The sequence below is a fragment of the Heterodontus francisci genome, chromosome 9, assembly GCF_036365525.1.
Source record: "Heterodontus francisci isolate sHetFra1 chromosome 9, sHetFra1.hap1, whole genome shotgun sequence".
NCBI classification, from domain to species: Eukaryota; Metazoa; Chordata; class Chondrichthyes; order Heterodontiformes; family Heterodontidae; genus Heterodontus; species Heterodontus francisci.
In genome coordinates this window covers 88,283,240-88,298,867 of record NC_090379.1, presented here as the reverse complement: position 1 = coordinate 88,298,867, position 15,628 = coordinate 88,283,240, and the positions used below count along the sequence as shown (strand labels likewise).

Below are 15,628 nucleotides of genomic sequence, written 5' to 3'. Positions count from 1 at the left end.
CAATGTAATGATGACCAGATAGTCTGTGTTGGTGACATTGATTGAGAGATAAATATTGACCAGGACTCTAAGAGAAAGCACTGTGTTCAGAAACACAAGACAAACACACTATGGATACTCATTAAAATTATGGTTGAATCAAAGTTTCTGTGTATACATTATTCCTGGAAAGTTTTAGAAGTTGATGTCATCATGTGGCATGAATGAGAACTGTGCATCATACATGCAGAGAAGTGATTGTAGATGATGTCGTATTGTTGGGAAGGAGGAAGATATGCACAGGAATGTTAATACAGTGGCTAGGTGACATCAAGAAGTCTGCCTCATGTAGCACCAATGTGTCTTCCAGCTAGCAGCATTTTTTTCAGGCTGTTATTGCTGCTGTTCCTCTTCTTGATTGCCCTGCTGCCCATAAAGACCTTCGTCCTCTATGAAGGCAGAATTGAGCAACATACAGGACACCACCATGATCCTTGAGACTCTAACCAGCCTATTTTGTAGCATGATCTCTGATCAATCCAGATGCCTGAAGCAATACTTCAAATTGCCAATAGTTTGCTCAATGATGACTCTAATGGATGAATGTATCTCATGTAATAAATGATTGCTTGAACTTACAAGAGTCTTACTACTCTGCAATATGCAGTGCCCTGTCCTGTTCTCCATGGGAAAGACTAAGCTTTAAGCTTGAGAGACCAGTGCATATCTGTAAATTGCTTGCTACATCTGTGCACACCTGTTAGGTTAATATTATATATGCTCCTAATAGCAGCCTAGATAAACATAATAGAATGGTGACTGTAACAACCACTAGTAGAACAGTGCCTGCAATGGAGATGGGTGCAGATCTACTTGAAATACATGTAATGGCACAGAGATGGATTTCTTTGGAAAGCACACCCTCCACAGATGCTACAGTTTGTTCAAATGCACATTGAGCATCTCTGCCTTTATAGTCTGCTATCGGGGATACCAACCAGTGGATTCCATGCGGCTCTGAAACAGCCTCACCAGTCCAGTGCCCGTCTGTTGCTGCTGTTGCTCCTGTTCCATGAAGCAAAAATAGGCGGACATTGACAATGGAACAGCCATTGTGCACTGTGGGAAATGGATGAGGGTGAAATGGAGCCCTCAGAAAATGGTACAAAAGTAAACAACAAATTAGTCAACCATGCCAATATTTAAGAAAAGTGTTGAAAATATATTTTTGTGCAGTTCCGTTTGGACACTTAAAATTATGTTCTGCCTTCTCTATTGCAAGTAGCAACCCCAGACAACGACGCTATACTGCTTTGATTACAAAAGAGCGCAACAAAATTACATTGGGAAGGGGGATGAATGCTAAAAAAGGCTGAGATCTGATGTTATGAATCTCCAAGTCATTTCCTGTAGGTGCCCATCTGTTAGTACCATGAAAATGGATGATAGCAAAAGATCTAGGTAGTGGCATCTTTGCAGACTCCTGAGTCCAGTTCTCACAAGTCAAAAATTAAATTCAAAAAGCCAATGTGGGGAAAAAAATCAACAGAAGAATTCTGCAGCTTCAACTTTTATCAGTCATGCTTACACAGCATGCTGTTTTGTTTACTCAGTATTTTAGTGTCAATCATGTGGTATTTTATTTAAGAAGAGGTTTAAGAATTGGCAGCAAAAATGATTGATCTTTGATGATGAAATTAACAGGAGTCTCCTCAAAAGAAATCTTACTTTTGAGGGGAAAAAATTATACTGGCTAGGATGCAGCAATACAAGACGCACAAAAGGTCGCTTTCACTGTAATTTCTACCAGATATGCTAATGGGGCTACAGTGCAGATCTCCTGATTGATGTTCTTGGCAGTGAGGTTAAGCACATTGGACATGATTATTTTCTGCTCACCACTGACCTCACGTAAATGAAGTCTTTTTATTATATTAATAGGCTATATAATGTGGATGTCTTGGATCCTTGCTATGATTTCTAATTAGAATGTCAATTATCTGCTGGATTTGTGGCTTGACCTAACTGTAAAGCAAAGATATTGTGAACTTAGCTTTCTACAGTGCAAACAGCAAACTTAATATGAATGTGGATTGCTTTGTTTCTTCACTTGAATTGGGTTAAAAGAGTTCAAGGAAGAATTGGGGTGCAGTGGGGTGGGGGTTATTTTAACCTAACAAGGTGAGTGGGTTGGGAGTGGGCGGGTGGTTAAAAGGACTGAAATTGGCAGCGGGTTGGGAAGCCAGCTGGAACCCACCAGCTTCCGCTTGTAACTGCAGTGTGTTCGGCTGCGTACAAGAAACCTCCTTGGGATAGGTTGCTAATTTCAGTACATTTACAGGGAATTAGCTTTAGCTGAGGTTTAACCCTAAGTGCATCGGTTTCCCTGACTTCCTGGAACTCGCAAGGTGAGAGCACAGCGGGAGTTGAGGGGGATAAACAAAAGAATACAAAAAATCCTTTAAGTATTCAGATTTCAAACCTGCTTCCTTGCCTAAATGAAAGACTTTCACTACTTCAGATGTACTTTTCTCTACTTTTGAGGTCATTTCTACTACTTTGAAGTTTTATGCATCTGATCTACACTTTCCATCTGTCAAACACCTGTTCAGCAAGGATACCGCTTATGCAGCTTTACCTCGGACCTCATAAGGACCAAGGTGAACAGCAGAAGCCTCTCCCTTACCAACATATGCCGCTCCACAGCAGAGAGGGAACGAGCACGTAGGTGTAGCTCGCAGGAGGTGATAACCCCCAACACCAGGATTACAGGCAGAGGATCAGCTTCCGCTACATGTCCAAATGCGAGTGTCTCAGGAGGTCAAGGTATCGCGTCAGATGATTACTGACAGTTGCAGCTTCCTGGAAGAAAACCTGATGCCAGTGGCTGTAAAAGTCACCATTTCTTCCATCTCTGGCTCCTTCCAGGGTTCTGTAGGAACTATTTGCAGAATCTTGCAATCTGATGCCCACAACTGCATCACACAGGTGACCAATGCTATGTTTTGTCAAAGCGTGGAATTATGTGTACTTTGCAGCTGATGAGGCCATTCAGAATGAGTGGGCACTCAGCTTTATATCTCTGGCTGGCTACCTCCTGGTCTAGGAAGTCATCGACTGCACACATGTGACAATTGAGGCAACCCCCAGATCACCCTGATGTCTTCATCTATCACAAGAGCTTCCACTCCATCAATGTGCAGTTTGCGTGCAACCACAGAATGATCATCATGCATGTTTGTAGAATATTCCCAAGGAACTGCCATGATGCTTTCATCCTGCACCAGTCCACCCTCCCTGAGCTCTTAAGACTTCAAAGCCCAGTTAGTGGCTGGCTTCTTGGAGTCAAGGGTTACCCACTGATGCCACCTGTTAGGAATCCAGACAATGATGCCCAAGGCTGCCAGACAGATATAGGGATGCTGTTGAGCATGCACCAGCTTGGGTATCAAGAATTATAGTTGTGTGCTGTGCTCAGAGAGGGATAGATGCACCTGCAAGCTAAGTTGGTATGAGGAATAATATGCTGGAGTAGGCTTGGGAAGACACAGTTGGACGCTCATTAGGTACTTAAGTGAGACATTGCATTCAATTTTCCTGACCTCATTACGTCATTAAACCTCTTCTGACACTTCATCCACTGGCACCACATTTCTGCTGCTAACCACCTCTGCAATTTCCAGCCACACCTTCTTATTCCCTGAGACAGGCTTCTCCCTCCTGTCGACAAAGAGAATCTCCCTGCAGACCCTTACAGACCAAAGCATCAGCTTTAAGGAGGCATCAGTTAAGTGAGGTGCAGCCTGGCCATGTTGGGAATCCATTACTGCAGTTTCTTCCTCTGTTCAAATATCTGGACAATCCTGCAACTTTCATCTTCACAGGGACCCGTTAAATACGTCAGCTGATTGCGACTCGTGGGTCATTATCATGTCCGCTCACACTAATTTGTCGTGAAACCCAGAAGCCAGATGCTAATGCAGTGGCTGGGTTAACTGCTGAAATCTCCCAGTTACCCTGGAACCTGACTCTCCCACTGCCAGCACATTGCCCAGTTAAAACTCCTGCCTTGGAGTCAGTTCATCTAAATCCCTTTAATCTTGCTGGAAACTGACATTTTGAAGGAGGAAACAGACTTTACATAATGCTGTTGAATATTCAACTCATTTGTTGAAAGATACAAGTTTGTTATTCTTCTTGGATTTGCTTAGTGTGTTGAGTATCGTGCACTTGGCAGAATACCTTTTTTGATTCTTTCAGTCCATGGTTCAAATTGATACTCGGCATTTAAAAGATCTGTTGACTCCATTTGTGTCGCGTTTAGAATGGGTCAGACTTGCTGGGTGCAGTGCACTTAGTAAGGTTTTGAGATTAATTGCTATACCAGCTGATAAGTCACAAAGTAAAGAGCATGATACAGCCATAATGTTCCCCCTAAATATGGTATTCTTGAACTGAATGTTAGGTTAATATAAAACAGTTTTGAAATTGTTTTGTATCTGAAAATCGCATCTGCTACTATAAAATGCTTATTAGCCAACATTACAAGTTCGTACCATCAATATTAGCAATATCATTATTCCTGTTTGACTAAAGCTGTCAATAATAAAAGACCCTTATGTGACTTTTGAATTTAAGGTTTCAGCTTATTCTGCTCATTTGCATGCCTGCATGGCATTATTGATCGTTCAGCTGTAACCAAATCAGGTGAACAAAATATCTGCAATTTGTGGAAGTGGTTACAGAAAGACCTTTTGAGGAAATATCCTTGATAATGCAAATATGTTTTTTGCGCTCTTAAATACTTCTCAATTTTCTTGAAATCTTATTTTCAAGAAGTTCATGTCCAAAATATCCAATAAACAAAATGGTTGTCAGAATTATCTTTCCTATAATTCTACTTGACATTTAGCACTAAATGCTCTCATTATTAACTTACGCACGGAATAAATTTGCTGCTGTTAACTTTGTAAGGTACATGGGCTCATAACAGATTTTTAAAAATTAGATCTGCATACACTTCCAATGTCAGCTTGTTCCATGATAAATTCCAATATCCGCATTTATAATGAAAATTGACTTGAAATTATATCATCTCTGCAGTAGTGTCTCAGCTTTTCCCAGCTCTAAAGCTTGTACTGCAGAGAAACCTCTCTGCTTCAGGCACTGCTTCTCTACTTCCCAAAGTGTTCTAAGATTTGCTACTCAATTATACATAACAGTGTAAAATTAAGGGATCCATAAATAAAGACAAACTGCATGGTTATAAATTGGAGACTGAACCATAGCTATGCACCAATTATCCAAAACCCTGTAACTCCATTTCACCTGAAGACCACTGGGTTCATGTGCCATAAGACAGGGGTTCTGAACTTTTTTTGCTGCTGAGTCTCCCTCCCCGATGTTATACAGATTTCACTGATCTCCTAAAGTACAAGTATTTTTTCGGTATAAAAATTAGTTAGACAATTAAACATATATTTATTATTACTTTTGTTTTACTTACTTAATATGAAACTTATTGCTGGTGCTAAGCAACAATTCTCAATTCTTGCACCAACATTCAAACCGAACATCACATGTCTTCCCTCCCCAATTAAAGTGCATCTTTTAAAAAGTCTTCAGTCGTGCAAATGCTAACACTGACATAACAAACAACAAAGAACAGCACAGGAACAGGCCATTCAGCCCTCCAAGCCTGCGTCGATCTTGATGCCTGTCTAAACTAAAACCTTCTGCACTTCCGGCGACCGTATCCCTCTATTCCCAACCTATTCATGTATTTGTCAAGATGCCTCTTAAACGTCGCTATCATACCTGCTTCCACCACCTCCCCCGGCAGCAAGTTCCAGGCACTCACCACCCTCTGTGTAAAGAACTTGCCTCGCACATCCCCTCTAAACTTTGCCCCTCGCACCTTAAACCTATGTCCCCTTGTAACTGACTCTTCCACCCTGGGAAAAAGCTTCTGACTGTCCACTCTGTCCATGCCACTCATAACTTTGCAAACCTCTATCATGTCGCCCCTCCACCTCCGTCGTTCCAGTGAAAACAATCCGAGTTTATCCAACCTCTCCTCATAGCTAATACCCTCCAGACCAGGCAACATCCTGGTAAACCTCTTCTGTACCCTCTCCAAAGCCTCCACATCCTTCCGGTAGTGTGGCGACCAGAATTGCACGCAATATTCCAAATGTGGCCTAACTAAGGTCCTGTACAGCTGCAACATGACTTGCCAATTTTTATACTCAATGCCCCGACCGATGAAGGCAAGCATGCCGTATGCCTTCCTGACTACCTTATCCACCTGCATTGCCACTTTCAGTGACCTGTGGACCTGTACGCCCAGATCTCTCTGCCTGTCAATACTCCTAAGGGTTCTGCCATTTACTGTATACTTCCCACCTGCATTAGATCTTCCAAAATGCATTACCTCACATTTGTCCGGATTAAACTCCATCTGCCATTTCTGCGCCCAAGTCTCCAACCGATCTATATCCTGCTGTATCCTCTGACAATCCTCATCACACGTTTCACAATCATAACGTTTCACTATCTGATCATAATTTTTATCAATGAGATATATTAAATTCTCCCACCCGTCCCCCAACTGAGCTCCACCTCACCCAACTGTCACCATGAGGCAGAAATAGCTCTTGGAAATTAAGTCAGATGATTGACACCCTCATAGCTGGTACCTTCACAACCCTCTGCCATGGCTGTTTGCGGGCATGGCAGCCTCCGCCCACTTGGACTCTCTTTAAGACGTAAATATCTTTAACAGTGTTAAACGCCTTTTCATGGAATGGAAATATTTCAAAAAACTTCAAAGGGTGAATCACCTTCAGAATACAGTGGCTCTATTGAAGTAGGAAAACTCACTCAGCTAAATGTAGGTATTTTTTTCAGGTATTAAGCAGTTAATTTATGGGTACAAGTTGCATTTTTTTCTACACAGTCTCTGGTTATTTTTGGCAGACCCCTTGAAACCATCTCGCGAACACCCCAGATGAGAAACCCTGCCATTGGGGATGAACTAGTATTATAAAATTAGATCTTGCTCATGTGAAATTATAGCCAAGAAAATAGACTGTGATTTTAAAATAAAACTACATCTGCTAGGATTTTCTTTACTTTGTTGGCTTGTGAGTGGAGTAAACACAGTTTTGACCAGGATACAGAAGCTCATTTTTTGTGATTGCCACAACTATATTAGATGTCACACCAAATGATAATAGGTTTTGTTTCAGATTGGCATTCCCAACAACTCATTGCAACATGTGGCAAAGGGGTTCCAGCCTCTTCCCATCCATCTAGGTGACTGTAAATAATAATCACTAACCTCTTCAGAAAGTGTTTGGGTTTTCTTCATATGCATTTGCCTCTTGTGAAAGGTCCGATGAATTGCCTTGTGAGGTTTTTTTGCTGCTGTTTCTCCCTGGTCAGGAGTACACTCAGCCTAAATTGACCACTGCTTTTCCTTTATTACAACGGTGACTACACTTTAAAGGTACTTCATTGGCTATGAAGCACTTTGGGGACGTCCTGACGTTGTGAAAGACCCGATGTCAATGCAAGTTTATTCCTTTTAAACAGTATTTCCACATCATAGCAGAGAGGCTGAACTCACCACTGCCCAGCATTTGTACTTCCCTATCTCTGTTAGCTTCTGCAGCCCTACAACCCTCGGAGATCTCTGCACGCCTCCAATTTTGACCTCTTATGCATCCCCAGTTTGCATTGCTCCAACATTGCTGCCAAAGCCCTAAGCTCTGGAATTCCCTCCCCAAACTGCTTCAGCGCTCTACCTTTCTATCCTTTTAAGATTTGTTTGATAGTGCTCCTGAGAAGCACCTTGGTACAATCTACAGACCTGCATTAAAGCAAAATCTCTTTTAATCTCTAGCCTGATTTGAGGCTCATCACTTTTGTACATATTCGCTAGTTCTCTGCTCGTGGCCTTTTAAATAATCTGTTTATAGCCATATTATTCATGTTTCTCAGCATTTTAAGACCTGAATCATTTCCCTTTCAGTCTTCTTTCCTCCACAGTTAAAGATAAGTTTTGTGATTCTCTCCTCAAGACGTAAATCCTGTAATTATTCTTGTTGCTCTTTATTGAACTATGGTTCCCACCACTTACACTGTCCCTGGTTATCCCAGCCAGCTGTCTTTTTTTATTCGTTCATGGGATGTGGGCGTCGCTGGCCAGGCCAGCATTTATTGCCCATCCCTAATTGCCCTTGAGAAGGTGGTGGTGGGCTGCCTTCTTGAACCACTGCAGTCCATTTGGGGTAGGTACACCCACAGTGCTGTTAGGAAAGGAGTTCCAGGATTTTGACCCAGCGACAGTGAAGGAACGGCGATATAGTTCCAAGTCAAGATGGTGTGTGACTTGGAGAGGAACTTGCAGGAGATGGTGTTCCCATGCATTTACTGCCCTTGTCCTTCCAGTTGGTAGAGGTCATGGGTTTGGAAGGTGCTGTCTAAGGAACCTTGGTGCATTGCTGCAGTGCATCTTGTAGATAGTACACACTGCTGCCACTGTGCATCGGTGGTGGAGGGAGTGAATGTTTGTAGATGAGGTGCCAATCAAGCGGGCTGCTTTGTCCTGGATGGTGTCGAGCTTCTTGAGTGTTGTTGGAGCTGCACCCATCCAGGCAAGTGGAGAGTATTCCATCACACTCCTGACTTGTGCCTTGTAGATGGTGGACAGGCTTTGGGGAGTCAGGAGGTGAGTTACTCGCCGCAGGATTCCTAGCCTCTGACCTGCTCTTGTAGCCACGGTATTTATATGGCTACTCCAGTTCAGTTTCTGGTCAATGGTAGCCTCGAGGATGTTGATAGTGGGGGATTCAGCAATGGTAATGCCATTGAATGTCAAGGGGAGATGGTTAGATTCTCTTTTGTTGGAGATGGTCATTGCCTGGCACTTGTGTGGCGCGAATGTTACTTGTCACCTATCAGCACAAGCCTGGATATTGTCCCGATCTTGCTGCATTTCTACACGGACTGCTTCAGTATCTGAGGAGTCACGAATGGTGCTGAACATTGTGCAATCATCAGCAAACATCCCCACTTCTGACCTTATGATTGAAGGAAGGTCATTGATGAAGCAGCTGAAGATGGTTGGGCCTAGGACACTACCCTGAGGAACACCTGCAGTGATGTCCTGGAGCTCAGATGATTGACCTCCAATAACCACAACCATCTTCCTTTGCGCTAGGTATGACTCCAGCCAGCAGAGGGTTTTCCCCCTGATTCCCATTGACCTTAGTTTTGCTAGGGCTCCTTGATGCCATACTCGGTCAAATGCTGCCTTGATGTCAAGGGCAGTCACTCTCACCTCACCTCTTGAGTTCAGCTCTTTTTTCCATGTTTGAACCAAGGCTGTGATGAGGTCAGGAGCTGAGTGGCCCTGGCGGAACCCAAGCTGAGCGTCACTGAGCAAGTGTCACTTGATGGCACTGTTGATGAAACCTTCCATCATTTTACTGATGATTGAGAGTAGGCTGATGGGGCGGTAATTGGCTGGGTTGGACTTATCCTGCTTTTTGTGTTCAGGACATAGCTGCGCAATTTTCTACATTGCAGGGTAGATGCCAGTGTTGTAGCTGTACTGGAACAGCTTGGCTAGGGGCGCGGCAAGTTCTGGAGCACAGGTGTTCAGTACTATTGCCAGAATGTTGTCAGAGCCCATAGACTTTGCAGTATCCAGTGCCTTTGTTTCTTGATATCAGGTGGAGTGAATCGAATTGACTGAAGTCTGGCATCTGTGATGCTGGGGACTTCAGGAGAAGGCCGAGATGGATCATTAACTCGCCACTTCTGGCTGAAGATTGTTGCAGATGCTTCGGCCTTATCTTTCGCACTGATGTGCTGGGCTCCCCCATCATTGAGGATAGGGATATTTGTTGAGCCACCTCCTCCAGTTAGTTGTTTAATTGTCCACCACCATTCACGGCTGGATGTGGCAGGACTGCAGAGCTTAGATCTGATCCGTTGGTTTTGGGATCGCTCAGCTCTGTCTATTGCATGCTGCTTACGCAGTTTGACATGCAGATAGTCCTGTGTTGTAGCTTCACCAGGTTAGCACCTCATTTTGAGGTATGCCTGGTGCTGCTCCTGGCATGCCCTCCTGCTCTCTTCATTGAAGCAGGGTTGGTCTCCTGTCTTGATGGTAATGGCAGAGTGGGGGATATGCTGGGCCATGAGGTCACAGATTGTGGTTGAGTACAATTCTGCTGCTGCTGATGGCCCACAGCACCTCATGGATGCCCAGTTTTGCATTGCTAAATCTGTTCGAAATCTATCCCATTTAGCCTGGTGGTAGTGTCACACAACACGATGGAGGGTATCCTCAATGTGAAGGTGGGACTTCGTCTCCACAACGACTGTGCGGTGGTCACTCCTACCAATACTATCATGGGCAGATGCATCTGCAGCAGGCAGATTGGTGAGGACGAGGTCAAGTATGTTTTCCCCTCTTGTTGGTTCCCTCACCACCTGCCGCATACCCAGTCTAACAGATATGTCCTTTAGGACTCGGCCAGCTCGGTTTGCAGTGGTGCTTCCGAGCCATTCTTGGTGATGGACATTGAAGTCCCCCACCCAGAGTACATTCCGTGCCCTTGCCACCCTCAGTGCTTCCTCCAAGTGCTGTTCAACATGGAGGAGTACTGACTCATCAGCTGAGGGAGGGCGATAGGTGGTAATCAGCAGGAGGTTTCCTTGTCCATGTTTGATCTGATGCTATGAGACTTCATGGGGTCCATAGTCGATGTTGAGGACTCCCAGGGCAACTCCCTCCCTACTGTATACCACTGTGCCGCCACCTCTGCTGGGTCTGTCCTGCCGGTGGGACAGGACATACCCGAGGATGGTGATGGCAGTGTCTGGGACATTGTATGATTCCGTGAGTATGACTATGTCAGGCTGTTGCTTGACTAGTCTGTGGGACAGCTCTCCCAACTTTGGCACAAGCCCCCAGATGTTAGTAAGGAGGACTTTGCAGGGTCGACAGGGCTAGGTTTGCCATTGTCGTTTCCGGTGCCTAGGTTGATGCTTTGTGGTCCGTTCGGTTTCATTCCTTTTTATTGACTTTGTAGCGGTTAGATACAACTGAGTGGCTTGCTAGGCCATTTCAGAGGGCATGTAAGAGTCAACCGCATTGCAGTGGGTCTGGAGTCACATGTAGGCCAGACCAGATAAGGACATTAGTGAACCAGATGGGTTTTTACAACAATCGACAATGGTTTCATGGCCATCATTATCTTTACACAGAGAGTAGTAAGGGCGTGGAACGCCCTGCCTGCAACAGTAGTAGACTCGCCAACTTTAAGGGCATTTAAGTGGTCATTGGATAGACATATGGATGAAAATGGAATTGTGTAGGTCAGATGGTTTCACAGGTCGGCGCAACATCGAGGGCTGAAGGGCCTGTATTGCGCTGTAATGTTCTATATTAGACTAGCTTTTTTTTAAATTCCAGATTTATTAATTGAATTCAAATTCCACCTTCTGCTGTGGTGGGATTTGAACCCATGTCCCAGAGCAATACCCTGGGTCTCTGGGTTACTAGTCCAGTGACAATACCACTACGCCACCACCGCCCTACATATCTATATCCGCCAAATGGTTCCGACCATTTGCATCCCCATAGGCATCAATTACTAAGGTGCGACTTAAATCGTATTAAGCAGGCCGGCTATTTTTGGCAGTTCAAGCAGCTATTCAAGGTCATCATCCACTGCCGTTTGCTCTGCAGCCCTAATTTAATCTTTTGAATCATCTCCTTATTGAATGTTAATTTCTGAAAAACATTCATAAATGCGCCACCAGCAGTTTGGGAACATTGAAATTGACCAAGGCACTTCACAAGCAACAACTGCCACAGTCTAGCTGTTATTATAAGAAAAGCAGATGATTATACGAACGTAAGCAGATATAAATTTAGCTATGTGGCCTGCAGCACTATTCTAATGTATTTGAATCGCCCCCTTGTTAAATGTTAATTCCTGAAAGGCATTCATGATCACATAGGCAGGGCTTATCGAGAAAAACATGAATGTTTCAGCTTTAATTCCAAACAGGATTTTTTTCTGAATTATGATATAAAAACTGCTGGGGTTAGATGTGCAGGTCCAGATGTATTTAAGCTTTAAAAGCACTTTAACGCCAGCTTTCAAATCAAAGTTACTTACAAACATCATGGTTCTCTCTGCTGGCCCATTGAACTTGCCAATTTTACTTACACTTTCAGAAATGTCTTAGTAAAAGTAGTGATGCTGGCAATATTTTGGGTGCTCGCCTGCCATAAAGGGGCGGCGCTGTGGTTAGCACAGCAGCCTCACAACTCCAGCAACCCGGGTTCGATTCTGGGTACTGCCTGTGCGGAGTTTGCTAGTTCTCCCTGTGAACGCATGAGTTTCCGCCGGGTGCTCTGGTTTCCTCCCACAGCCAAAGACTTGCAAGTTGATAGGTAAATTGGCCATTGTAAATTGCCCCTAGTGTAGGTAGGTGGTAGGAGAATTGAGAAAAGGTGGGGATGTGGTAGGGAATATGGGATTAATGTAGGATTAGTACAAATGGGTGGTTGATGGTCGGCACAGACTCGGTGGGCCGAAGGACCTGTTTCAGTGCTGTATCTCTCTCTGACTCTATGACTCTAAAGTCTATCAAACATTAAACTGGCAATACATGGAGCAGATAATCGCATTCGCATGACTGTGTCCACTATACATGGTGGGGATTGTGCCGCTAGGGTATTGCATTTTGAAGGCAGTGTGTCCTTACCAAAGAGTTAAATTAGGTTTAAAATTATCGGTATTAGTTTATGATCAAATGTTATTAAGGCGGACCTCAGAACCAAATAATTAGTCTTTTTTGCTAAACTGTTCCACATTGACTGGGTGCTTTCTATTAATGGTCAATAAACACAACCAACTGTTTTCTTCATGACCTTTATCGACAGATATTCCTTTAATAAATACAAATTTCATGGTTCCTGTTTTAATATGAAGATTATTCATATTGTATTTTATCTTGTGTTCATTCGCCCATCTACTTAATTTGAGCAGGTTCTTCATTCCTTAGTTAGTTAATAAGATACAACATTACTGAACGCGGGAATAACAATAAAATTTCAGGGAAAAACATAAAACTTTATCTTGACTAAAGTTCAAGACATATGAATAAGTTGTGACGATCAGATATTTTGATGTGGCATTTCAGTAACTTAAACATTCAGATTAGTGCCAATTACATTCTTGTTTTTTTATTCAGAATCACTATTGGAATTTGGTAATTTCTTTTCCTTCTTTTTCTTAGACCAATAGGCCATGATATCAAAAGAGGAGAATGTGTTCTGGCAAAAGGTACCCACATGGGGCCTTCTGAGATTGGCCTTCTAGCAACTGTTGGGGTTACCGAAGTTGAAGTTCACAAGTTTCCTGTGGTTGCAGTGATGTCCACAGGGAATGAAGTAAGTTTTATTTCCTCCAAGTATGGGGTTGGGGAGGGTGTTCTAATTATGTGTGCATATGTGTGTGTTTAAATGCAAGAATCCTTTGAATTTTAGCCAAATTGATCAGGTAAGTTGGACTGGTTGATTTAATGAGCCAGATGCAGTGATGTCAGCTTCCCAATGCTGGGATTTTCCATTTTCATTATCCAGCAAATGAAACTACTCAAGCCATTTTAGGATAATTTGTATCAAATTTACTACAGCATTTTGACTTCCTAATCCATGAGCTGTTCACAAGATGCAGTTCAGTTGCTAGCGAAGTATTGACTATTTCCAAAATAAAAACAAGAAATGCTGGAACCACTCAGCAGGTCTTGCAGCATCTGTGAAAAGAGAAGCAGAGTTAACGTTTCGGGTTGGTGACCCTTCTTCGGAACTATTTCCACTCTGTTTTCCTACACTAAAATTCTCTATTTCAAAATGAAGCCTTGTACTACAATTCAGTGATTGCCTCTGCTGAAATTATAAAACTTCTGGAATGTTCAGAAGCTGTTTTTTTATTCCAAACAAAACTGGATGACAGGCCTGATTTTTTTTTCACAGTTAACTTTGCAAGAAATCGTGGATTGTGATAAAACTAGAGATTCATCAAATAAAAACACAATCTGAACAGAGTTTACATGATTCTACGATGAAAGTAGAAGGAAGGCAACTATCCATGTTTCTTTTCGTGAAAAACGCAATTGGTTTCCTGCTTATTTTAATTCATGAACAGTTTAAGCTAAGTTTTTTTGAAGTGACTGTCATCACACCATGTTGCACATCAGCCACCCTAATGTTTTTTACAGCTAGCAATTAAACAATTAATTGCTTTAACAGACAGTTAATTTTTTTCAAATTTTGTCATTTCTGTTTAATATGGAAAATTTCATTTTTAATTTCCTGCATTTCTACAAGAGAAAAGTAGGGGTGGGGATTTATATTTTGTTTCTGCCCATAAACAATAACCCATCATCTCAATTTAATAACATTTCATTTGGTTTATAATGTTTAGAAGAAAAGTTGAGGTCAAAAAACTCCAACAGGCAAACAGTAAGATGGATCAACACACTCAGTTTCACCTATGGGGGCATAGGGGTGGTAGTAATGCATGTTCCTGGTACTCCAGAACAGAGGAGACCTCCATCACCACCTCTATTCGATGGGAGGAGAACTTGGAAATAATTGAGAAACGGTGCACGCATGGTTCGTGCCTAAAAATTAGAGAAAACATTTTCCAAAATCAGAAATCCTCTCAAACACTAGATTCCTGGGTTCCATCTATATTTCCAACTGTAAATCTGTAAACATTTAATTTAACAGCTTAAAAATCTTGGTGTTTGTTCCAGATTTGATTTTAAATGTCCCATTCAATTCATTTATTTTTTAAATTAGCGATAAGGAAATTTTTCACTAACACTGGGAAAAAGGAGAGCAAGGGAGGCTGAGCTCAGTTTTCTTTTCGTCAGCAAATACGGACCGTTTTTCTGTCCTTTTTTATAATCCTCTATCTCAATGCAGATTAACAAATCATCAACAGGTAGCACAGCACTTTGATATCCCAACGTTTTGTACTACTGACTGATAGAATATGAGTTCATCCGAACAGTTGTTCATATATTAGCTTCCTATCTAATTTTTTGGAATCAGAGGAGGAGGTACTTTGAAGGCCAGCCAGTTCCTCACAAGCGACATGGGTCTGTGAGTCCTCGATCTGTGCATGTGCACTGCCCACCAAACTATAAAAGAATGCCAGAGACAATGCATTTTTCATTTACTTAAATTAAGCTTAACCTGCTAGTCATACATTTTCAGTTGAGTCACATTTCTTCTTTATTCCACATTAACCACATAACAGTAGAATACAATGTATCGCAAGATAACTATGGATTAAGAAGACCCTTTGGTCCATCTTATTTTGTCCATCCAAACACGCCATGCAGTCCATCCCATTTCCACATTCACTTATTTCTTAAATAAGACCAAGGTTTTAGTTTTAGTTTTAGAGATACAGCACCGAGTCTGTGCCGACCATCAACTCATGATGATCAATCCAGCATTCTACATAGATTGGCGGAGAGATCTGGAGTTGTTCATGTCTGTTTTATTTCCGTTTTTGATTATGGCACCTGATTGCTGTATTTC

The 15,628-nt window shown here is 42.5% G+C and overlaps 1 protein-coding gene across 10 annotated transcripts in view; it reads left to right on the top strand.

Moving 5' to 3' along the window:
* Positions 1-15,628, top strand: part of LOC137373899 (gephyrin) — a 623,883-nt gene that overhangs the window by 543,909 nt on the left and 64,346 nt on the right. For all 10 annotated transcript variants that reach the window (XM_068039448.1, XM_068039442.1, XM_068039444.1 and 7 more), the window contains one exon: positions 13,309-13,462. In XM_068039448.1, the coding sequence (XP_067895549.1) occupies positions 13,309-13,462 (154 nt within the window). The remainder of the gene's footprint in view (positions 1-13,308; positions 13,463-15,628) is intronic.